This window comes from Exophiala mesophila (genome assembly GCF_000836275.1).
Source record: "Exophiala mesophila strain CBS 40295 unplaced genomic scaffold supercont1.4, whole genome shotgun sequence".
Classification (NCBI taxonomy): Eukaryota; Fungi; Ascomycota; class Eurotiomycetes; order Chaetothyriales; family Herpotrichiellaceae; genus Exophiala; species Exophiala mesophila.
Window position 1 is genome coordinate 4,222,086 of NW_015622507.1, and position 23,906 is coordinate 4,245,991.

The 23,906-nt window shown below is 49.8% G+C and overlaps 8 protein-coding genes across 8 annotated transcripts; 5 read left to right on the forward strand and 3 right to left on the reverse strand.

The window, feature by feature from the left end:
• Positions 1 to 245: 245 nt before the first annotated feature.
• PV10_06571 (uncharacterized protein) lies at positions 246 to 1,235 on the reverse strand (the record flags this gene model as incomplete). The annotated part of the gene is made up of 2 exons (XM_016371386.1): positions 246 to 977; positions 1,038 to 1,235. 2 exons carry the CDS (start codon positions 1,233 to 1,235, stop codon positions 246 to 248), a joined length of 930 nt encoding a protein of 309 aa, XP_016223679.1.
• A 1,656-nt stretch (positions 1,236 to 2,891) lies between these two features.
• Positions 2,892 to 3,777, forward strand: PV10_06572 (uncharacterized protein; the record flags this gene model as incomplete). Its single annotated transcript, XM_016371387.1, has 5 exons — positions 2,892 to 3,056; positions 3,112 to 3,152; positions 3,203 to 3,255; positions 3,311 to 3,578; positions 3,639 to 3,777. The coding sequence occupies 5 exons, from the start codon at positions 2,892 to 2,894 to the stop codon at positions 3,775 to 3,777; spliced, it is 666 nt and encodes a 221-aa protein (XP_016223680.1).
• A 1,333-nt stretch (positions 3,778 to 5,110) lies between these two features.
• PV10_06573 (uncharacterized protein) lies at positions 5,111 to 7,173 on the forward strand. Its single transcript, XM_016371388.1, has 3 exons — positions 5,111 to 5,292; positions 5,347 to 5,658; positions 5,709 to 7,173. Exons 1-3 carry the CDS (start codon positions 5,272 to 5,274, stop codon positions 6,852 to 6,854), a joined length of 1,479 nt encoding a protein of 492 aa, XP_016223681.1. The 5' UTR covers positions 5,111 to 5,271; the 3' UTR covers positions 6,855 to 7,173.
• Positions 7,174 to 7,472: 299 nt separating this feature from the next.
• On the forward strand, positions 7,473 to 8,809 carry PV10_06574 (uncharacterized protein). The gene has a single exon (XM_016371389.1). The coding sequence runs from the start codon at positions 7,609 to 7,611 to the stop codon at positions 8,440 to 8,442; it is 834 nt and encodes a 277-aa protein (XP_016223682.1). The 5' UTR covers positions 7,473 to 7,608; the 3' UTR covers positions 8,443 to 8,809.
• Positions 8,810 to 14,096: 5,287 nt separating this feature from the next.
• On the forward strand, positions 14,097 to 16,326 carry PV10_06575 (uncharacterized protein). Its single transcript, XM_016371390.1, has 2 exons — positions 14,097 to 15,155; positions 15,307 to 16,326. Exons 1-2 carry the CDS (start codon positions 14,483 to 14,485, stop codon positions 15,798 to 15,800), a joined length of 1,167 nt encoding a protein of 388 aa, XP_016223683.1. The 5' UTR covers positions 14,097 to 14,482; the 3' UTR covers positions 15,801 to 16,326.
• Positions 16,327 to 17,142: 816 nt separating this feature from the next.
• PV10_06576 (uncharacterized protein) lies at positions 17,143 to 18,709 on the forward strand (the record flags this gene model as incomplete). The annotated part of the gene is made up of 2 exons (XM_016371391.1): positions 17,143 to 17,724; positions 17,784 to 18,709. The coding sequence occupies 2 exons, from the start codon at positions 17,143 to 17,145 to the stop codon at positions 18,582 to 18,584; spliced, it is 1,383 nt and encodes a 460-aa protein (XP_016223684.1). The 3' UTR covers positions 18,585 to 18,709.
• PV10_06577 (uncharacterized protein) lies at positions 18,648 to 20,121 on the reverse strand. The gene is made up of 4 exons (XM_016371392.1): positions 19,980 to 20,121; positions 19,842 to 19,923; positions 19,554 to 19,790; positions 18,648 to 19,499 (listed from the first exon to the last, which is right to left on the reverse strand). Exons 1-4 carry the CDS (start codon positions 19,981 to 19,983, stop codon positions 18,812 to 18,814), a joined length of 1,011 nt encoding a protein of 336 aa, XP_016223685.1. The 5' UTR covers positions 19,984 to 20,121; the 3' UTR covers positions 18,648 to 18,811.
• A 294-nt stretch (positions 20,122 to 20,415) lies between these two features.
• On the reverse strand, positions 20,416 to 23,453 carry PV10_06578 (uncharacterized protein). The gene has a single exon (XM_016371393.1). The coding sequence runs from the start codon at positions 23,303 to 23,305 to the stop codon at positions 20,681 to 20,683; it is 2,625 nt and encodes an 874-aa protein (XP_016223686.1). The 5' UTR covers positions 23,306 to 23,453; the 3' UTR covers positions 20,416 to 20,680.
• Positions 23,454 to 23,906: the final 453 nt, after the last annotated feature.

The window sequence follows — 23,906 nt, forward strand, 5'->3', positions numbered from 1 at the left end:
CTGGGGTTGGTCCCACCTTAATTAAGGTCTGGGGGGCGGGGTACGATATTGTTATGGCATCGCGAATACTCTCGACGCTGCAGGGTCCCTAGACAGACATCGTAACTGGCGGCGCAGGAAAATCGTATTGCTCATGGATCACATTAATTTTGCGACAATTAGGCAACAGATGATGCAGAGTGATAGAGAATAAATGGAGGTGCCATCCACCTCAGGCTCCCTCCTGTCTTACCCCTACTCGTTGGTCAATTGTTCTGACCATTCAACACCTTGTCCAGTTCCTGTTTCCATTCACTTCCTTTCCAGCCCACTAGTGATGTGGGATACAGAGGCATTCTATCTATGAGATACCCATCATGTGCTAGCGCAACTAGTACATTGTCGTACAAATCGAGCTCTCGCACAGTGCCGATGGTTTTGATAGCCGTCGAAACATCTTTATGAAAGCTTGAGGTACCATTAGGTCCCATGGACACACTGACTGGTCGAGCTCCAGACAGTAGTGAACGGTGGTGACAGCAATCGCCTCCCATAAATACCCATTCACCCTTGCTCGTCTGTGCTAAGGCTCCTAGGTGTCCCGGCATATGGCCTGGCGTGTCTATCAGATAAAAACTCCCGTCACCAAAATAATCATATGCACGGGAAAAGGGGCCCATGGAGAACCAGGTGTGTTTTTCAAATGTCAACTCTTGGTAACCATTATGACTCAGAACGTCGGCAGAGAAGGGTGAGAGAGGCTCAATGGGATACCCTGGGGAGGTGGCGGCTCTGCTACCAGGGCCAGTTACCAATGACGCCCTTGGAAACCGTGTACAATCCCCAATGTGATCGAAATGTAGATGCGAGAGGACGATATCCGTGACGGTCTCTGCTTTATGAAGCCCCTTGTTCAATATATCACTTACATCCTCTTCAACTATTGGATCAAGAAGTGGATAGTCATTTCGAATCACTTTTGGGCTGTTCTCAAGGTCCTGTGCCTAGGTGAGCCAAAGCTTGCAATAAGAAGTATCAAGAGCTCAGTTCAGACTCACCTTGCGCATGCCCAGGTCGAAGAGCAATTTTCTCCCAGAGTTATGCACCACCAAGAAGCAGAAGTCCGGGGAATATTGGCGGAACTTCTGCGTATCACTGTCTCCGTCCTCAAAGAGCCAGCGGTCAGGGAGCTCGAGGGTGCCTGCTGAAAGAGCGAAGACCTCGACGGTATGAGATGACGAAGGCAATGTTAACATTCTGGCTATGTCTTGTGGATTCTCTCACATGAGTCAACGACCCCATCTTTATAGTACACATTGCGGGTGTCTGTTCAGTCTTCACCTGTTTGGAGTACCTCAGACAAGTAAAACGAGTGGTCAGCGGTTGATATCAAAAGACGGACATAGTGTGCATTTTGTTCCTCGGGGGTCATTTCAAGATCCCGAAGTGCCAGCCTCGAGTTGCCCCGGGGAAGCCCGATTGGCTCAAATCCAGCCACACCCTCAGTCCTAGAATCGGTCCTACAATCCTTTGTGGTCGAGCACTTTGAGAAGAACGCTTCCGGGTTCTCGGGCCGTGACAACATGTATACATCAAAGGCAACTTCAGCGAAGAATGAGACGCCTCAGGCGATAATGTATTCTAACTTAGGGTATACGTACCCACCCTGAGCACCCGGCTTATGGATTGCGGGGAATAGGGGACTATTACTTGACGAGGGGACTACAGAAGCGATCAACTAGAGTAGCATTAGTAATGTCTAATGGGATGGCTGGACCATGGGGCGTGCAAATGACAAAAGTGTTCTGTCAGTCTCAATCTGTATGGACTGCTGCTCCCCCTACCGGGTCAAGACTTCCGGGTTCACAGATCAACGAATGTCCTTCTAAACTTGCAATCTAAAAATGTTCGGATACCAATGCAAATAGCTAATCAGCCATTGTGTCGTCGCTCACAATTTTGGACTGCCAAGTTGTTCCTTCACTTCACCGGTGCCACGATGCGTAAGTGACATGTTCTTCCGAGGAGACCACCATCTGGCCTCGAGCATACCACTATCAATGGGCAGCCAAAATTTGAAAGGCATCTCTCCGAGGTGCAAACGCGGTCCATTATGGGTCCAATGTATTACCAATCACAAGTATGACAAAGCGTGTACGATGGGTCTTTTGATATTAATTGTATAGAAGGCCATGCTAGTGAAATTCGGTAGCATGAATGCATCTTCGAATATCAAACGCCTCGCACAAATCTCACCGTCATAATGGTAGATTTACCACAAGCTATTGCATCAAATGGCAGTCATCGGGCCATCCTTATAGTCTCACTAGCCAAATTCCTTTTCGGCTACGATATTAAAGAACTCATTCAGCAAGACTGGTCAACGAAAGCAACTCTGGAGCAACAGAAGACCTTTCAAAACGAAGGCTTTAATCTGGACCCAACCAGTATTGAAGATACGTTTCAAGAGCTTGAAAAAACATTATGTGAGAAAAGATGGGACGGAGTAATTGTTGGATAGTGTACTCGGGGCAATACAAAGTACACGCCCCTTTTCGAGAAAGTAGTTGCAGCATGTGTCCAGGCCGCTATACAGAGGGAAATTGAGGATAAGGGCCTGACAGTCGACAGAATGAAAATCATGTTTAGCGATAGTCCGCAGGATTTGGTGCACACCACTCTGCGAACTGTTGGTTGATATTGAGCCAGCATTGCATAATGCTAGTTGATAGCATGGGTTTTGGCCGAGAAAACATATTTCTCTAAGATCGTACATGCTGTACAATAAGGATCTGTTATGAAGTTGCCCACAGAGTATAATCGTAAGGAGCGGTGTCAGCGCTGATGATGGGTTGAAGAATAAGCTCCTAGCAATCGGCCAGGATCTCTATCACCTACCCGCCACTATCATCATGGGGCTCGGGATCCTTGAGCAGAGCCAGCTGGAACATGTGCCTGGGACGGCATTCCTAACGACCAAAGGGTCAAAGGGGAGAGAGACCACTTCCCAGTCACTACAGAGTACTACGAGTTTGGACGATTTGAAGCAGAGAAATGGAGTGGTTCTTGTACCCCAGGTAGCGCTCAAGGTGACCCATTGTTGACTTGAGCTGACATTTGGGCAATGTTCAGCCGTCTGACTCACCCAACGATCCCCTTAATTGGGCAACTTGGTCAGTCATCCTACCTTTATACTAGTATAGTATCCACTGACAATGAGTAGGAAAAAGGAAGCTTTTATGGTTACGTTTGCATTTGCCATGGGCTGCGTCGGGTGTAAGCTGATAGCCTTCCTGTGGTTTATCCTTACTTATCTTATTCTCTTCAACAGGTGTTGGGCCCCTCCTCTCGGCGGCTGCAGTACAGATGGCTGTTGGGTGGGATACAACCATCGCCGAGTTTGTACGAAACTACAACTCGGTGTACCTGGCTGGAGTGGCCATCAGCTCGATCGTCAATATTGCCTTCGCAGTGAAATACGGAAAGCGGCCTGTATTCATTGTGAATAGCCTTCTGCTTGCAGTAGGGAATTTTGGGGGAGCTGGAGCGACGAGTTTACCTTCCATGGCAGGATCACGGTTTATCGCAGGATGGGGAGTGTAAGTTCGGCCTCGAATTCTCTGAAAAAAGCTTGGATGAGATGCTAACAATGAGATCAGTGGATGTTGGCAGTCGTTAATTCCTGCAAATATAGCAGAAATATGGTTTGTCCACCAACGTGGCTTTCGTCTGGCTGTCTTCAACCTCGGCCTGATCGGCGGGCTGAACTCGTGCTACCCATCAGCGCCCTTATTCTGACCAGATGGGGATGGAGAACAGTCAATTACGGCATGGGTGGGGCCTTTGTTCTTGTTGCTTTCATGGTAATCGTCTTTATGCCTGAGACAACTTACTTCAGGTCGACACCTGTGGCCAGCGCCAGCGATTGCAGGGCCTTGAGTATTATCTGAGAAGAGTGGTACATGCGGAGGTACGGCGGACAGACAAAGTCATACTGGATGGCGACGCTAGGTGAGAGGTTGCCTCCTATGTCAGGCACGGCCGCCTAGACAACCATTCAATCCTAAGCTGTTAGATAGCATACTCTAAGAAGAGATACGAGACATCAACGCGGCTTTGGTAATTCACCCACTGAAGAGAAAAGCCCTTAGTTGTGATCAACGCGTCACCATGCACACTGTGGTATGAAAAAGACAGAGTAATTATCCAGAATAACTCCATCCAGATTTCAGCAAAACCTTGCATCAAGAATGAGGATACGAATCAAGCACTTCCTTTGGGGACAAAGTTGTACCGTTCTTTACGTGTCGAATAGAGGACACAGTTGACAGTGTGGGGCGATAGAACAGCACAACAAAGAAGAGGGCAAGCAGATTGAGATGGTGAGGGCTGACGTCGTGGTGGGCGGTCATGGCTTTATTATTGACAGGCAGTACCAACGACCTAATAGTCCGGAGTCGAACAGAATCGCCGTGAACTGAACCTGGTGCCTGAGTCCCTAGCACTGAGGCCGGCCTTTCAAGGATCACAGATCCGGAATGACTAAAGTTGCGAAAGAGTTCAAGGGAAAACGTGGCAACTACGATCAGTGACTCTACCGAAATTTTCTCCAGCAAATCAGAACGATTAGTACTTGAGTCAACTGTCGTCGTACCTAGTATTTGCGACGGAATAGGACCACGCGGCTCAAGACTGACGAAAGCTCTGATTCCAAATTTCAATAGAACGCTGCGAGACCTGAATAATACGTGTGATAAATCGCGTGGATTGATGATTGTCACTGTCGATGTCTTGACTAATACGTCCCCTTATCTGTAATGCAGGGGAATGGTGTGCCCTATGTCGGCTGAGAGTCATCAATCTGGAGATCTGAAAGAAAAAAGTCCCGTGTATTAAGTTTGATAAGCAATGATAAGCACGCTTGGAGAAAGCTTAAAGGTCAGCCATACCCAAAAGATCAGATAACCATTCCCAACTTCATTGGTCCCTAGCTCTAAAGAGATATGCTTTATGGCCGGCTACTGGTCGAACGCATTCCAGCGAGAGAAGTTTATCTTTAAGCTCTTTCGTATTCTAATTGCGTTTTATGATTGCTTCTGAATCTAGATCTATCTTTGTTCGCCGGGGATTCTCGGGCTACGGAGAGATGGCAAGTCTGTGCCCAGTGCTGTTTGCTCTGCTGAGCCCCGGTATCTGTCTCTTCAAATATCTGCATCTGCCTTCTCCTCAGTCTTAGATGGTAAACTCGACTCTGATTCTTTCACCCCTCGGTTCGAACATCCAGTGCTCAACATGGCGACCGCTCCACCTATTGTAAGTTGCAGGGAAATCTGCGTGGGAACAACTTCGAGCTAACATTCCTCATAGCCAGAATTCAACTCCAGCATCCCAAACGGCGGTAATCCGCAGGAAATCGACGTCAATGCTCCCTACGTCGGGCTTGAGTGGGAATATGTCTACCAAGTCATACTCGGTTGCTTGGTGTTTCTGATCGTCCCTGGCATTGGTCTCCTCTACGGCGGCATGTCGCGGCGAAAATCAGCGCTTGCTATGATCTTTCAAGCGTTCACTGTCATGGCAGTCTGTTCATTCCAATGGGCGTTCTGGGGGTTCTCTTTGGCCTTCTCTCGTACTGGAGGCCCATTTATTGGAGATCTTAGCAACTTTGGGATGAAAAACGTGGGAGAAAATGATTCGCATACCCAGACAAATCAGCTAACATGGACCAGGTTATGGCTGCACCTTCATGGGGATCTGCCGTCCTCCCGGATATTGTCTTTTGCTTCTACGAGTTGATGTTCTGCGCATGTGCAACCATGATCGTTGTCGGCGGTTCTTTCGAGCGCGGTCGGATTGTCCCTTCGATCATCTTCGGATTCTTCTGGGCGACCGTGTGCTACTGCCCTATTTCCTATTGGACATGGAACGCCAATGGCTGGCTCTTTACATTTGGTGCATTAGACTTCGCAGGTGGTGGGCCAGTTCATATATCCAGTGGCACTGCAGGGCTAGCTTATGCTTTGGTTCTTGGTCGACGCAAGCAATACCACGAGAAGCATATCTACAAGCCTCACAATGTTACTATCGTTTTTCTCGGAACAACACTCATCTGGTTCGGATGGTTCGGATTTAACGGAGGCTCAGCTCTCAATGCCAGCATCCGTGGAATGATCGCTGTTTGGAACACAAACTTCGCTGCCTCATGTGGAGTCGCGGGGTGGGTGATGATGGATTATATCAAGAAACGAAAATTCTCCGTCATCGGGGCTTGCGAGGGTGCTATTGCCGGGTTGGTGGGTATAACTCCAGCGGCTGGCTATGTCTCTGTTTGGTGTGGTGCTGCCATCGGTTTTCTCACTGCAGTCATTGTGAACCTTTTTGAAAACGTCAACGAATGGCTCAAAGTGGACGATGGTCTGGAGGTCTTCAAATTGCATGGCATTGGTGGAATGTGCGGTGCATTCTTGACTGGAGTTTTCGCGACTGCTTCAGTCTCCAGTCTCGACGGAGCTACTATTGTACACGGAGCTATTGATGGCGATGGTGTTCAAATCGCACGTCAGCTCGCCGAGATTGCTGCAATAGCAGGGTGGTCCTTCACGCTCTCGGCTATCATGCTCGTTATCCTCAAGTACATCCCTGGCCTCCATCTCAGAGTCACCGACGAGGTCGAGATAATTGGTCTTGACATCGACCAATTTTCCGACGAGCAGGTCGGCGAGTGGTCATTGTTTGCTGATGAAACTGGACATCGGCGATCAATTGAACAAATCACACATGGGGTAGAGGCATCTACACCTGTTGCAGCGACACCTCATGCAGATGATAAGTTGGAGATGCAAACTTCAGAGGCGAAAGAGGCAATTTCAACATAATGGTATAGGGCGATGCTCTCTGCCGTGGACTTTGGGGGAACTTTGGGGCCGTCAATGCCTGGATTCGTGCCATTTCTGCTACATGCGGATCGTCACATATGACGTTGAGGCAAAAGGCGGAAGAAGCATAAACATAGAAATGGCAAAATGTATAATCAGCTCAATCGACACTATTGGAATTACACGCTAAGTATGACGAATGCTATTGTCAAAATGCAGAGAAGGATATAGTCGGCCGCAAAAGCCTCGTGGAAGGTGACAGTTAGTACCTTGGTAGATGTGACATTTCGATTCGCCGTGGTGGCTTAGCAAGTTCGATTTCATGTATAGTAGCCAGATGGCTGACAATGCCAATGGCTACCACGCCAACAAGCTGCGCATTTAACGACATCATGCGAGCATAGAAGCACAGAACCGTGGTCTGGAACGAATTCTCACTGAAGAATTTAAGGTTGACTGGTATGCACGTGCAAGATGCCAGTCTGTGCGCCCTCGATGCGACCATACATTCTTAGCCCCCAAGGTACTACTGAATGGTAGCATGAGCAACATGTGCACGGTTACACTCAAATCTATTTTAGGCATCTTGAACATTTTACTCATACCATTGTCTTACAACTCAAGACTACACATATGACTAGTTACATATACGAGCAGCTCTGCTCGGCTTCGAGAATGAGATTCAACTTAATCTTTGCAGTATTTTAGCGTGCATTGTTACTCGATTGTTCTTCGCGATCACAAATTCAACAATATGGCGACATTAGCAGTCCTGATGGTATTGGCAACGAACGCCATGGCCCAGTCTATTGCCTCATCGACGGTTACCATCGTCGGTGGCGAATATGATGGTCAAACACTCGCAGGCTTGCACGTAGGCGCAGCGCAATCATACCAGGTCGCCATATCCGAACACGCAGGCAGTCTCATCTCAGCAGGAGGCGATCAGTGGTATTTCAACGAGACCAGCAACCTTTTCATGGACGAATCGATTGTGGAGGGGACGCCGTTGCCTTGTTATATTATCAACACACCACAGCTTTCCAACAACTCTGGTCCTCTTGAATGTGGAGCCGCAACCAATGATGGTTACCTAATGGAAGGCAATCTAGGGGACGATGGGACTGTTTTCATCACCGGCGTACAAAGCTGGTGGATTTGTGGTGTTAATGCCACACAACCTTATGGCATCATCGACGGCACTGTCGTCGGTGGGTTCACGACGTCTGAGCCAAGCGGCCCTGGCGTTGCGAATTGTTCGTCATTCGACTCTCTCAAGCTTGCGGTCAACAATGGGTCAACAACGACTTCGACAACGTCAACCCAATCCTCAACGACTTCGACCCCTACCCAATCCACCTCATCACCCCCATCGACCACACCCACGGAAAGTTCACAAACGACAACCACAACAGTCGATGGCAGGACAACATTGACAGCCACAGCCACTGTGACTAGTAGTAATGCTCCAACAAGCGCAACTACCGCACCAGCACAGCCCACGTTTACCGGAGCTGCAACCAAACACCACATGAGCCTAATGGGAAGTGGTCTTGTTGTCCTTTCGCTTCTGAATCTGTTTGCATAGGGATATTTCTAGATCGTTCGTCTGCATCTTTTATAATCCTAATGATTCCCATATTCTCCTTGTGTCATCATTTTGTGATCGTAGCAAGTGTAACGGCACGTTTGGTGGCAGACCGTTTGCAAGGGTAAAGGGACAGTCAGGCAGAGCCTTACTTCCATCTATGGTTCTTCGATACACAACTTGAATGGATCATGTGAACCACATGCCTCAGCTCTCTTCCACACGAGAACACATCGATACATTCAGCATACCATCTAACACCTGAGAAGGTAGATTTTGCAGCCGGACCAAGTCTGGATCAACTTCCGCATGGCGACCAGGGCGAGTAAAAGGTGATGCAGCGTAAGGCTTCTAGATTAGTGGTGACTAGGTCGGTAGCCGACTATAAGAGTAAACGCAACAGCGTCGCCCATTTTGCAAGGTTCGGATTTCTAACTTCCTGTCCTTATGTCTGCAACCTCGGCATTCACAGAACACACACGGTGTACCGGGACCGACGGTAGGAGTCTGCGCACCGTCGTTAAGCTTGAAGTGAGTGGGGGGCCATGTTATGACCATTCCAAGTGCGGAGGACACGAGGCCTGAGATCTTCACCAAGAAACCTCGAACTAGCCACTTGGAACAACCTATACGTAGTCCAACCGCAACGGTTCGCAACAACTTTAGCTCTCGCACTCCGCAAGGGCGCTTGCTCTCTCCATCTAGCTCTTCTCGAGGCCATTGCCCTTAGTAAACGTACACTTCGCGCAAAACTACCCAGATATATTCACGAAAATGGGTTTCTTGCTTGTCATCTCCCTGTTTTCCAAATGTTATTTGCTGTTGCCATCAGGTACTATGATGCCCTGTCCCTGTCCTGCAGGGTGCAGGAATTTCGATTCGGAGTATAACCCGAATTAGGGTCGCTTGCCTGTATAGACGAACCTGTGAAGATCGCAACGCTAAGTCTGAAATGGCTTGCAACGATAGGCCAGAACTCCAACAAAGGTTTTGCCTTCTTGGACACGAAAGCGTAGCAATGTCATATATTCGCCGTGAAATGGCTCCGTAGGGTTTGTGTCCCCTTCGCCCTGCTGTAACAAAGTCACTATGAGTATGCCGTCCAGAGCGATCACCTCCCGCGATTTCTCTTGCGTAACATGGCTTCCTAGCGGGCATCGTGTCGGCACTTGCTTCGGCAGGTTAGAGAAACAGACTGCTTTGCTGTACTGGCCGGTAGTTGCTACGACGTCCCGTTTACGAGGAAATAGTGTCAATAAGGAGATCCCAGCATCCTCCACACTTCCCCATCTTCTCCATTTTCAGATAACGGAGCCAATGGCACGTGGGGGTTGGGGTGTGCGGGGGTTAATAATCCGTGATCGTCGTCCTGGTCTGCACTCAGGCTGGCGTCCATCCCACTTGTTCACATCTTTTGGTTACATCCAGACTGGGCCTTGTGAACAACTCGACTCTAGCGGACCCCTAGATAGGCCCGAGGGCCATCTATTATTGACTATTAGGCTCATTGTGCTGTTACTCCATGGTTAGGCCATCTCGGCGGCGCGATCTTAGAAGGGAGAACTCCGCACCGTAGCCCAATACTCGTATTTAGCCAATTTGATGAGAGCCAAGTCACCTCTTTTGAGCTTGAACAGCTTGACAGGCTTGACCACAAACAGCCAGTGAAATGTGTTATTCCGTTTCGAATCCGGAAACCCAAATTGACCGGGCCATTCAACTCACCCCGCTGCCAAGTTTTCAAATGCGCCAACGCGTTGAATACAACCATACACTCTACCGGCATTGGGATGGGAGGTGGCCGAAACCCAACGGCTTCCTCGTCCTGGAAACTGGGGTAACATGTAAGGTCTCTCTTGCGGTCAGCGTTCTAGGGAATCGCGAGTCTGTCCTATAAAGACTACCCGAGTTTCGTTGGCCCCGACCTTGTCTTTCACACACCATCAAACCCCCCCGAGAGCAACGACTGTTACAATGGCAGGCGGCGGCGAAGAAAGTCCGATCATTAATGGCATCGTCAAAAACGACAAGGTGCCATGGTATCGCAAGAAGAACCTTCGCAACCTATATCTCTGGTTGGTTCCATTCGCCATGTTTATTGAGAGCACCAGTGGCTTCGATTCGTCAATGATGAATGTGAGACTTTCCCAATTTGCCGCCGTCTACTGCCCGTCTTCCATGAGGCGTGCAGTCAGCTTCAACTTGTCGTTCCAGGCCAGCTGCATCTTCCATCCTCTCGCCCCCGCTGCATCAGCCCTATCCCCCGACTTCCGCATACATACTGACCGAGAGCCATAGGGTCTTCAAGCACTCTCATATTGGCAAGAGCATTTCAACAAGCCAGAGGGTGCCATTCTCGGACTACTGGTTTCTTGCTATAGTCTTGGTGCTGTTTCAGCTATCCCTTTCGTCCCGCTGGTGTCAGACTGGGTCGGTCGTCGCTATTCAATTGTCTTTGGCTCAGTCGTGATGATTATTGGCGCAATTCTTCAGGGCTTTTCCACTAATAGTGTGTCAAAATATGTCCGTTTGGGGTTTTCATGCTGACAGGTATAGTTGCCATGTTCATCTTCGCACGAGTGTTCCTTGGCCACGGCATCGTGTACGCAATTGTTGCTGGTGCAGCTCTCCTCGGTGAACTTGGTCATCCAAAGGAGCGTCAGTTCCTGGGCTCTATGTTCAATGCTTTCTACTCCGTTGGCGCGCTCCTGGGTGCCGGTATCGTGTACCAAACTCTTCAGATCCAGAGCAACTGGAGCTGGCGATTACCATCGATACTGCAAGCTGCACCTTCGCTTATCCAGGCCCTCACTGTCTTTGCCATCCCGGAGTCGCCTCGTTGGCTTGTGTCCAAGGATCGCCAAGAGGAAGCGCTTGAGCTTCTTATCAAGTATCATGCTGAAGGCGACGCTTCCAACCCATTGCCTCACGCTGAATTTGCCGAGATCAAGAAAGCCCTAGAGATTGAGAACGAAGGCCGCAAGCGCGGATGGCTGGAGTTGTTCCAATCTCCTGCCATGCGCCGCCGGACTCTCGTTTCGGGTATGCTGGGAGTCTTCTGCCAGTTCAGTGGTAACGCACTTATCTCTCAATACCTGGTTCCGATACTCAGGATGATCGGCTACCAGGACTCAAAAATCCAACTGAAGTTCAGCGTCGGCCGAGAGGCTTGGGGGCTTATCGTTTGCTTCACGTTGGCTAGCATCACACCTCGCTTCCCACGGCGTCGAATGTACCTGCTCTGCACGGTGTGTCTTCTACTCTGTTATAGCTCCTGGACCGCATCCCAGGCTCGACAGATGATCACACAGTCACATGCTGCCGGCATTGCCACGATCTTCTTCATTTTCTTATACACGCCATGTTACAACATTGCCTACAACGCATTAACGTACGTTTACCTGGTCGAGCTCTGGCCGTATTACGCACGAACTAAAGGTATTACATGGTTCCAACTCTGCTCTCGCGCTGCCAGTACATTTGGAGCACAGGTGAACCCGATCGGGCTAAGGGGGATAGAATGGAAATACCTGCTTGTCTATGTGTGCTTCCTATGTTTTGAAATTGTCTTCATCTATTTCCTCTTTCCGGAAACATTCGGCAAAACTCTCGAAGAGTTGACTTTCTGTGAGTGTAAACATATTTTATATCGAATCATGTGACTAATGTCCGATAGTGTTCGAGTCCGAGGCCGAGAAAGGACGCGAGCTCGAGTCTGCGACCCAAAAGGCGCTTGGCAACTATATCGAAACCACCGAAATCCAAGAGGTGCATACAGCTACAGCTAAAGTAGAGGTCTCTGATAAGGGCACGTAACTCTACGACAGTGGTGGCATGGTCACATTATTTTGCCTCGACTGTGATGTCGACCTTTTGGCATCTAAGTCACGCAAGGTTATTCGGGGGCACCCGTTACTGGCACCAGCACAAGATTTACCATTGCCGAGCAGAAGAAATCGCAATTTATCACTAAGTGGTGCAATGATGTTGGGGTCCAGTGACCGCGGTGACACCAACGGGGTAGAAAGGGTCAAAGCTCGAAAGAATGGTTTTAAGACCAGGCACTCGGGGTCGAAGTCAGTGCCTATAGAATTCCGTTTCAAGTCCTCGGATGTCATAAAGGCATTGGCTTCCTCGACAACATCAAAATTGACAACCTGTATCTCAATTTAATTTCCATCTGGGTTGTTGTAGTAGATGCTCGTTGTGTAACCATGATTCGTACACCAAGAGGGATGCATTCCCAGGGCTTCCCGCTGCTGGTACGAGGTGACACAATCCGAGAAAGATTCGTAGGCAAAAGCAATGTGTTCAAGTCCAGCCGAAGTTGCGATTTTAGGGCTGTTCCGGCGACGCAACGCGGATGATTGCGATTCGAAGGTGGTGCTCGTCATCGTATCGCAAATAGGCTACGCTGGAGGCGACTTCGCAATACTCCACCATGGCGTCGTATTTGGATGTGCGAAAAATCACGTGAGTAAGCGAAGGCGGTGGCTCGACTTTGATCTTGTGTGTTGTTCCACTAAGCGTGTTTGGACTGTCATTGTGATCGAGAAGTGGCTCGAGAGTCCGAAACTAAACGAAACTAAACAAGTCTCAAGTCTTTGTGGGGTTCATAGGCAACTCCCGCGATGTAAAGGAGGCCAAGAATGTTAATCTAAATAGTATTGTGCACATCCTTTCAAGATGCGTTGCGGGCGCCATGTCATAAAATTGTCACCTTCGTAGCAAAGGATGATCATTTGGCAACCCGCCCATCAAGGACTCGTAGCTATAGATAATAATAGCGTCGCTATCTCGCTCTCAGCTCGAGTACCGGCACAACCGGACACTATTTTTATGGAGAATTAAAAAGCCAAGTCTTAGGCGAGATTTGAACAGGAGTGTTTGGTAGGTGGGCAAGGCAGGCTAAAAGAGCCACGAACGTGCCCAACACCCCATGGTCAGAAAGTTTGTTGATATGGGTGTGTAGGTTTTTTACTCCGGCTTTACGGAGTACACCTAGGTCCTTGAAAATCATGGGATTCTGAATATGTGACACGCAAATTTCTCATGGAAATGTCAGTAGATTCTAAAACTTGTCATTTTTCAGGTTCCAGTCTACAACGACCGACATCCAATTTGATGTCGGTACCACTCTCCTATCGGTGAGAAGCTGTGGACGCCTTGTACCCACAGGCATCATGAATTGTTCGACCTTTTGACCGGGATTGACTGCATGCTGGTTCAGGGAGAGTAAAACCTGTTGACTGAAAACTCGACGGGTGGCACTTTCGGCCTCTGGGCACGTCCTGACTTGTCACCTTGCTCCAGGCCGTTGACGCTGGGGCGCCCCGCTGGCCGACATTTTGTTGCTTCGGGAGCCAGTAACCACTCGAGATACCCGAATACCTGCGCCACGTCGGGTTGTCAGATGGGCGTCAACTGCACCGCCTTGTGATGATCGACCCCCTAAGCCCAACATTGATTAGGGGATCATGGGCCATCCCGTGGCTCCATAGTCCACGTACGCAAACACACATGTGCATCGTAGTGCATCGTAGTGCATCGTAGTGCATCGTAGTGCATCGAGGGCTTGCACACTGGCACTCGGTAAACGTTAAAATGTCCTTCTGTTAAACTTCGTCTGCACTTGTTATCTTGAACTTTCTTCTCATCCTCTATGCTTGCGTTGAATTGTTCTTGGGCCATACTTTCATTGATTCTCCTGCGTTACTTCTACCTCATTGTAATAGCATCTCTCGGGTCGTTCTTCTTTCGCATTGGTCTCTCCTCTCTTTCCTGTTCTACACTCGTTTTCCCACGTACCACGATAGCGACCCTCATTCAGATAACACAACCTCTAATTTTACGACTACACCGAGCACGAGGCCCAGGATAAGAGAAGAGACCAAAAAGAAGGACATGAGCGGTACCTGTCGAGCAGCGAGTTGGACAATCGGCCAAACTTCAGAGTCATCTTGTGGTTGGAAGTTGCAAAAGGACATCCAACACAGCCCAAGGACGCCGACATTGGCAATTGTCTGGAACAACGGGAAGAATGAACTTGTCATGGGCTAAAGCCCTCGCCATAGTGCTGATACTCAACCCTACTCCTACCCTATCGCAGGACGATACAAACACCGACGTCCAAGTCCCTGCACCAACTGCTATCCCAACCACTATTCCTGACGGCGACTCACCAGAAACTCCAGCTGCCGATACGATTGATCCAGCCGCACAACCAACAGCAGAACCAGCACCGGACGACTTTCCCGACCCGCAGCCAGATGCAGAAACCCCCGAAGGTGGCGGAGACCAAGATTATTTCAATGTGATACCTCATCTTCCTGAGGGCTGTGATGATATCCGCGTCTTTAGCATTCGAGGCTCTGATGAGCCATATCCTGGCCGTGGAGGTGCTATGCTGGGAGTAATGTGTTCCCTGTTTGAAAATGAAGGAGTGTCGTGTGACTATGAGGATGTTGTCTATCCCGCCAACATCTCATTTTCCGGCATCTTCTGCGAATCGGCAAATATTGGGGCGTTGGCCGGACAAGCTCAGATGACGGAATATGCGCAGCGATGTCCAGACTCGAAACTTGTCCTGATGGGATATTCTCAGGGTGCAGGCGTAGCTGGAGACATCCTCGGTGGAGGTGGAGGTCCGATATTTGGCTGCGAGCAAGCCCGAAACCCGCCATTGTCTCGAGATTCTGCACCGGGGTCAAAAGGTACGTTGTTTCTATCCTCTTTGCTCGGAGCCCATGTTTGTCACTGTCCCTCAACTACCCTACAAGGTTGTAGTCCTTCGATACCAGCTGCCGCCCCATGTCCCACCTCTTCCATGAATCACTACCTTGCCCAAGTACTAACAAAATGCAGTTGCGGCAGCTATCATGATGGGTGGCCCTCGTCACACCGCAAATCAGACATACAATATCGGCCGTGGGTACGCATTCGATGGAGTTGCAGGCCGTCACGGTCAACAACTTTCCGACCTCCACAAGTATGAGGATGTAGTCGCCGAGTGGTGCAATGAGGGCGATCCCGTTTGCGCTGTTGGAAGTGAGCCAGTCAACATCACCGCCCATTGGAGCTATTACGACGAGTACTCCGAGGTTGCCTCTCGCTGGGTCGTGGCCATCGCGCTAGGTCATACTGATGTTCGACTGGATTTAGATCTTTCCGGACAGGACCAGAGTGTCTTGTTGTCGGGTTCCAATTCTACTGACCAGAATGGAACTGGCTCCGGTACTTCTAACGATAGCCAGGAAGATGCAGCTGTCAGCCTTCTGAACCTCTCAATTGAAGTTATCCGTCCTCTCAGCATCATTGCTGTGATTGCAACGGCCTTCAATTTCATGCCGCTGCCCTAGGTGCTCAATGCTCCAGCTACACCATTCTTTTTATCGAGTGGCTCGGTCGTTGTACCGGGAGCGCTTCTGCCATTCCGATCTGGTTCCATCTTCGGAGGAACGATATAATTCATCGTCAATAGTATCAACCACTCAGTCTATTGCATATCATCAAGCGTCCCAATGAAACACGATATAAGCAATCACGGATTGGCTGCAGTGTCAAGGTAGCTTGATGAAAACAAAGCCTCGACACATCCAGACCTCGGTCTTACCTGCATTGAAGCAGGGACCCTACGAAGAGCTATGGGGCAGGCTCTGGTGGTGGGAAGTGGGTTAATCGAACCCGAGGACGGGTTGAAAGTGGTGGATCACAATCTTACCTGAAATGTCTCCGCAAATAAAGGGGAACACGGTCAGGTTCAGTGTGTCGTCTCACTTTGAGATCGCTTGTGGCCCGCCCACTCACTGAAACATCGGGGCATGGTCGGATAAATTACAATAGATAATCAAAATACATATACAGCAGGAATTAGACAACCTCAAAGGCATCTACCCCGGTCTTCGGAGAACGAGATCGGCGAAACCTATACCCAGGAAGAACTTGAGATGATGAGTGACAAGTCTCCTCTACTTAAATACACCCTTTAAGAGACTGAAGCTCGATCGAAGCGTGCTTCTTATAGCGGGCGACGGCAAGGGCAATGGCCCTTGCACATCCCATCTAGTCGTATCTTGAATGAAGGAAAATGGGATAGGAGGATCTCGCCATATTCGGGCAGGACAATTTATTTTATATGCCCGTGCGTAGAAGGCGTAGTCGGTACGTGACAGTTTCCAAATCATAAAGAATCTTCCCATCAATCAAGTATGCTGCCTATCGCTTGGTAGGCACACTGTATATCTACTAACAATGGTCGTTGTCTGGATTAGTAATTCCTTAGTCATTATTGTGGGTCTACGTACTCGTCCTTCGCCCCAGGCCAGGCTTGGTTCTACGAGTATGAAGATAAAGGTTAAGATGTACGACCTCAAGTGCAATACCTGACTGGTGGCCTAGCACGCCTAGACGATTGATGCAGAATACGCGGACAAGAGCGCGACGTGATATCAACAGTCCAGAAGCAATGGCCAATCACAAGGGTAGCAAGCGGGTCGATCAATGATTCTTGGTCGATGGCGTGATAAGGACCAAGTGAGAGGGTTCCTCGGCATCAGTCAAATATCCTCGTACGAGATAAAACTGGTAGAACCTCCATGGAAGACTAATGGTTGATTCTGTTCATCGCTTGGACTTGTTCCTGACGGTGGCCTAATCAGGTTTGGTAGGTACCTATTTCTGCTGTGCAAAGACGAAATCGCAATGGCTCCAGGGGTGTTGATAGACGATTGCAATCACAGTTACAGCCACAACCAGGGCCATGGTATGCCTTCCAGGGTTCTCCGGATCGGCATCATCGGTGGCGGTCTAGCCGGGGCTGCTGCTGCAGGGGCCTTTTCTCGATTGCCTAATGTGCAGGTCAAAGTCTACGAGCGGTCGCCAGTGATACGCGAGGCTGGCGCTCAGATTGCAGTCATGGTCACAGCGATCAAGGTGCTGCGCAGAATGCTGTCACCTGCCGCGTGGAATCATCTCGAACAAAACTTGTATCGAGGTAAAGACACCGATGGCATTCAGCATCGGCATTGGAGGACGGGAGAGGTACTCCTCAAAGCCATATCGCCACATACACCACGATACCTGCAGGAAGGGAGAACGTCACGAGTCTCGCTGCACCGGACGCTGATGATGGATGTCCCTGAGGGAGTGGTCGAGTATGGCCACGAAGTCGCCAAGGTTGAGACGCGCCGTAACGATGTTGGCAGGAGTGAAGCAGTGCTTCATTTCAAAGGCGGACATTCGACAACGGTGGATTTGGTGGTCGCTGCTGATGGATTGTACTCGGTGAGCAGAATGCGTCTGCGGAAAGATCTGGGATTGAGATACTGACTTTTCGGACGCAGAAAATCAGGCGGCAGTACCACCCGGAGACCGACGTCAAGTATAAAGGTTTGGTCGCATACCGAATCAACTTCCCTTCCTCGCTCGTAAGTCATATCAAGGATCTTCCCGATGATTCTTCGTCGTATCGAAGGGGACCCAACATTGTCATTTTGTCCCGCCTCGAGCCAGGGGTCTACTCCTTTGCGGCCTTCTTGCAGGAACCCGAGGAATTTGCCCAGACTCTTCGATGGGAACATGCGCTAGGTCAACCAGGGATAGAGAGATTGAAAGGAAAAGTAAAAGGATGGCACCGAATAGTTGAAGAGGTGGTGGCTGCTTTGCCAGCCGTTGATGCTTACCCACTGCATGCCGCTAAATGGCTGGAAAACCTGGTTCGAGACGATTGTGCTGCCTTTGTTGGCGATGCAGCACATCCCACCGCGGGCGGCTGGGGAACAGGCAGTGCTTTTTGTTTTTCTGATGTTTGGGCTCTTTACCGGTCTTTGCAGAGGACATATAATTTCAAATCGCCATCGAAGCCCCCAACTTGTTATGACATCCCTTATGCTCTCCACCTGTTCAACGAAACCCGTCGACATTTCCTGCTGAGGGTTGAGCGCCAATTTGAATATGACCGATTGGACGGTCTATACGTCACCGAGGCGCTGGATGACGATGAAGAGTTTGCCCGGAGGTATCGAGAAAGATACACCCTCATTTGGTGGATCTTGGAACATGATGTCGATATCAAGTGGCAGGAGATCGAGGCGGAGGAGAGACATCTTTATTACGGTCTGGCAAAGCAGAATGCCTTGCGGTAAATCTCAGCTGTTGCTGTGGTGGGACGAAACGGTACGCGCAAGCTGCCAGACCAGGCTTGTTTGAGCAATCAGAAAGCATTCGACGGTGTCACATAAGTCAGTCAAGCCTCGAAGAGGGAAAGGATATGAAGTGAGCACTTTCATGCATTTGAAAAATAACCGATGTAAACGTTATGGTCTTGTTCGCCAACAGCGCCTTGCTATGCAACATCAAAACAGATCCAAGTCTAGCAGAATGAACGGTAAGAGTCATTCTTGGGAAGGTTCCGACCCTTGTCGTACAGCCACTTGTAATTGACGCCCGGTACCAGCTGAGGACTTCTGGTCCCTGGAGTCGGCGAATTTGGTTCAACACTTTCACGTCGTGTTCTATCCCGAAGGCTCTGCGATCGAGACAAGCCACCACTTGTCCCAAACGAGCGTGTACTAGCGCTTAGATCGAGATCGGAGAGATTTTGCGGCGGCTGGTTGACAGCTTTATGGAATAGTGGGCTGGCAGATGGTGATTGAGAGAATGCCCCCCCTGACGATCTTCTCATCGACTGGGATGGCGTTGGAGAGAATCCTATGGTGTACCGCGATGTTGACAATGGCGAGGTGGAGTAGTTTGCAGAGGTGCTTCTGCGATCGGTGGAAGTGGTTGGAGTTGTATTCGAGGTTCCGGATAATCGTCGATACTTTGGAGGAGTGATGTAGCTCGAGTTGGGGACCGTGGAGAGTGGTGAGGACGGAGTGGAAGGATCGAGACCAAACAATGCACGTTGGGTGGGCGTCAAGGGTATATCGGTGATTTGGTCTTGTTTTGAGATGTATGGGATGGCTGGACGTAGGAGGAGAATAGCCTGGGAGAAGAGGACAGTACGGATGGTCCAGAGAAGCCACCACGTCAGCTCAGGAGAAAGGAAGAAGGTCAATCTAAAGAATATGTTAGTATCAAGATCAATGGAGCCTCAGGTTCAAACAACTTACACATCCTTGAGAATGCCACCTGCGAAAAAGGTCAGGAGTAGCACTGCTGCGTTGATACATGCATTGTTGATCCTCGTCTGCGTGAGAATGGTAGCAGACTGACGAGCGATGATTTCTGATGTTCTGGGATGTCTGAAACTTCCGGGAGAAGGTGTGTTGACGGTGGGAGATGCCGGTTTCGGCTTGGAAATGGGCGTTGATCCAATATCCTTTGTTTTCTGAACCAATGCACTTGGGCTGGAACCTGGATTAGAAAAACAACTGACGATCGGTGAAGGACAGACATACGTTGAAATAGCAGAGGATGGCATAAGAGAGGTTGAGGTCGCAGAAGAGGCCATGATGGGTTGCTGCGACGAGACAAGGTTGACTTGAGGTTGGTTAGCAATTTATGCCTTTAATTACAGAGACTGTGTGTGAACTTGCCCATGAGATCAGACAGTCAAAGGCCGACCTGTCTATCTTGGAGAGGCGCTAGTCTGAGAGCCACACAGACGAGATATTGAGTCGGTTTGAGTTGAACATGAAGACAATGTCCAAGACAAGCTGCTATGGGCGTGACTGAAAGAGAGAGAGGATGCGGAATTCTTTGTTGACATTCGAGGGAGCAGAAAGATCGTGGCGTGTTAAGATGTTACGCTCCGCCGTGTAAACCTCGAGCTTGTCGCGACGGTCACGTGGTTTGAAGTCTTTCAATCACGTGATGACGACCTCCCTCATCCTCCTTTGAGGAGCATCCATGTCATAGCATGACCATCCAGAGTGCTAGTCTTAGGGATACGGCGTTGAAACTCCTGTAAAAGACAAAATTAACCATATGAGGGTTCCAAATAAATATTCAGCGACAATAACGATTCAATAGTTTGGAAGTTACATCAAAGGCTTGATATACTGCAAACAATAGCCAGGCAACAACCTGACCAACTTCCTGCTCTATACAAATCAGAGGAATAGACTCGAACCCATGTCAGAGCAGAGTTTTTCACTTTTCACAGACTCTCGCCTCTAATCAAACAGGCTGTTACAGAAACCCAGTGTCGTTAGAGATCCTTCGCGAAAACAACAGCAAAGACCCCTCACAACATAGAGAAATCCTCCAATCAATGACAAAAGAAATCCTTTCTGCATTAATCCGTAGTCGACGTGATCATGCGGACCTGGTGTTGACATTCCATCAGCATCTCAATTCCTTCCGACCAGCCACGATCCCGGACAATGTCAATCACTTTCTTTCCTGACTCGGGGTCGATTGTCTGCAAATCAATCCCGTTGCCCTTGTCGATCAACAATCGCAATAGCTCGGGATTTCCCTTCTCAATTGCTTGCATCACGGCATTCCATCCTCGATACATCAAATTGACATCGGCACCAGACTCGAGAAGCAACTGAATCGTCTCTGTGTCGTTTGATCCAGAGCTCTGTCGAATGGCTTTGACGAGCGGCAAATGCTCGCCCGGTTCGTTGACATCGGCTCCTGCTTCTTCAAGCAGGAAACGAACGATCGCTTTGTGATTGTCCCGAACCGCCGAAGTCAGAGGTGAGAAGACTCCTCCAGATTTGTCCTCGACGCTGATTCCCGCCTTATATAAGAGCTTGACACTGTCCAGCTGCCCGGCTCGCACTGCCAGTTCCATAACTCCCTTAGTGACACGGCTGGTATCATTCAACTTTCGTAGCAGACACCTCAGAATGGCAGGTTTTGACACTGCCATGCACAACGGCCAGTCCTCTCCTCGAAGAAGCACATCAGCTCCGTGTTTCAGAAGTAGATCCACGCATCTGAGAAGGTTTTCCCGAATGGCTGTGGTTAGGGGTGTTTGGCCCTTGGCGTTGTGGGCGTTAACGTCAATTCCCTTCTCTAGAAGATAAGACATTGCTTCCAAGTTGTTGTGTGCGACTGCCAACTCCAAGATCCCTGCTGGCTCGAGGAGATTCGCTCCCTTGGCAACAATCGATGGTAGAAGATGGAAGCGCCCATGTGAGATGCATTTCCAGGCTGGATACTCTGAGGCCGCAAGGTTGGGATCGGCGTTGTGCTCCAACAACAGAGCCACAATATCGCCTCGGTTGTCACGTATAGCAGAGCACAATGGGGTGTAGAGCCCGTCCTTCCTCTGGTTAGGACTCTCTCCAGCTGCAAGGAGGATTTTAATGGACTCAATGTTGTTGATGCTGGCGGCTAGTTCCATGATTCCAGTTGCCATTTTTGGCTTTGCACCGCGAGAGAGCAGTAGTTTGAGGGCTGGTGGATAATATGTCGCTTGCCATAGCGGGTGCTTAGGACCGGCAAGGTTTGGAGATGCACCTTTGTCGAGCAGGGCAGTGACAATGTCCAATCGTCGCGATATAATTGCCTCAACTAGAGGCGTCTTGCCATCGCTTGTCTTGCCATCTGGTGCGGCTCCTGAATCCAAAATCGTCTTGACAATGTCTATGTTCACGCCACTCCGGATGCATGCGATGAAAGGAGTTTCGCCATCCGCGAGAAGTGCATTGGCATTGCTCCCGTGGCTCAACAGCAGTTCCACAATTGCATTTTGCCCGTTCAGTGCGGCTAGGACTAACGGTGACAATCGAGCGGATGTTGCCCCAAAGTCGGGCGACGCGCCATGGTCCAGTAATTGGCGAGTCAATTCAACAGATAAAGTCGCCGTGGCGAGGAGAATGATCGAAAATCCGTTCTGATCGATATGATCGACGGTGGCCCCGTGAGTCAGCAAAAGCTTGGTGCATAAAATATCTTCGCCCTGCACTGCTTGGGACAGCAGATCGAGTCGGTCAAGATCTGCGCTCAGAACACCCTTTTCAAGCGCATGTTTCAAGTTCTGGTGATCCTTTCGGCGGACTGCAGAGACTAGATCGACTCCGCCTAGGGTCATTGGCGACCCCGAATCTGTGATGAAGGCATGGCCGACGATAGGTTGAGCTGGTAACAGTTTGCCTCTCTCTGGGGTTAGTACAAGTCCATTCGGCTCTTGCACCGCTTGTCTTGGAGAGTGCGCTATCAGGCTGTGTTCACTCGCCGTTGCACCATCTCTTGAAGCCACAATCAGTTTATTGTCCTTTCCAGTGGCAAGTAACCCCGGAGGCAAGACTCCTTGTTCCCTGCGGATCGACCCAACGGATGACATATCGTTGAAGATTTGATCCGTTTGATGTGCATGTACCGCTTGGGTATCGTCCCGAGAGTATCTCAAAGTTGCAGGGCTAGAGACATTGCTCGCATTCGGTTTCCATTCCGTGACACTGCTCTGGACTGTGGGAAGCTTCTCCGTGCCTATAGGACCCGGTTGCTCCAGACTCTCGCTCAGCGCGAGCCAACCGATTCTCATTGCATCGTAGTCTTGCGAAAGGGACCTGCTCAATTTGGACATGTCGTTGTCAAATGAATTCGATTTAAGCCCCTGAATCATCTTTCGAATTCCTTTCTTCTTGCGGTGCATGATCAACTTTATGAGTGCCAGGTCTGCCGAGATCAGACTCTGGGCAGTGCGGTCCATTCTTGCCACCAGCTCCTCCACGAGCTGGCGGGGAAGTCTCCCTTCGTGAGCTGCCTCCCGAGACACTCCATCCTGAATTTCTCGCACAATCTTGCGGAGTCTGAGGAAGACGTCGACAAAATCACCAAAGGAAGGGTTCTTGTACAAATTGTCGCCGCTATATTCCGTCAAATGAGCCGAAGTGCTGTTTGCTAGGTTCAAGATCCTAAGGCAAGACTCCACGAGTATGCCCTCTGGGGTGAGGAGATGCATGATCCGTTGTATGGCGTAGGGAGGCAAAGCCCTCCTAGCAGTATTTCGAGGATCAGGCAAAGAGGGGGAAACGGGTAGGAAATAGGAGAGCTTCGGGCAAGGGCAATTGATTTGTACTACAACGAACCTGCAGCTCAACTGCTGGTCGTCGATAGGATGATAAGCAATTGCCCTCGTGGGATTGTCAAAATGCATCCCATGTCACCGGGGCAAAAGATGTGACAGGTCCGGCCTACCATCACATCCCTGTGGGACTCGCCCCCTCAGCGGTGGCTCGACGAGCAACCGGTGGCCGTGGCAATAATCCACGATCTCGAGCCATGCCATCCTCGGAGAGGCACATTGTCGCCATGAGAAATCCTTGATGGGACGGGCCATTTTCCACAATAATGCCCCGGCACGTCAAAGTGGGTGCATAGGAATGGTGGATGCCACATGGGCTCAGTCCATAGGCAGGGCCCAAAGCTTCCATGGTTTATCGACTGTTCACTTGCCTCTAATGCACATGATCCCCACGGTGCCCTTGCGATAAATGGGTCGCTGCTGCATTGCATGGCAAGAAAGAGCAGATGGACCTGACCGAGTGGATCGAACCAACCCC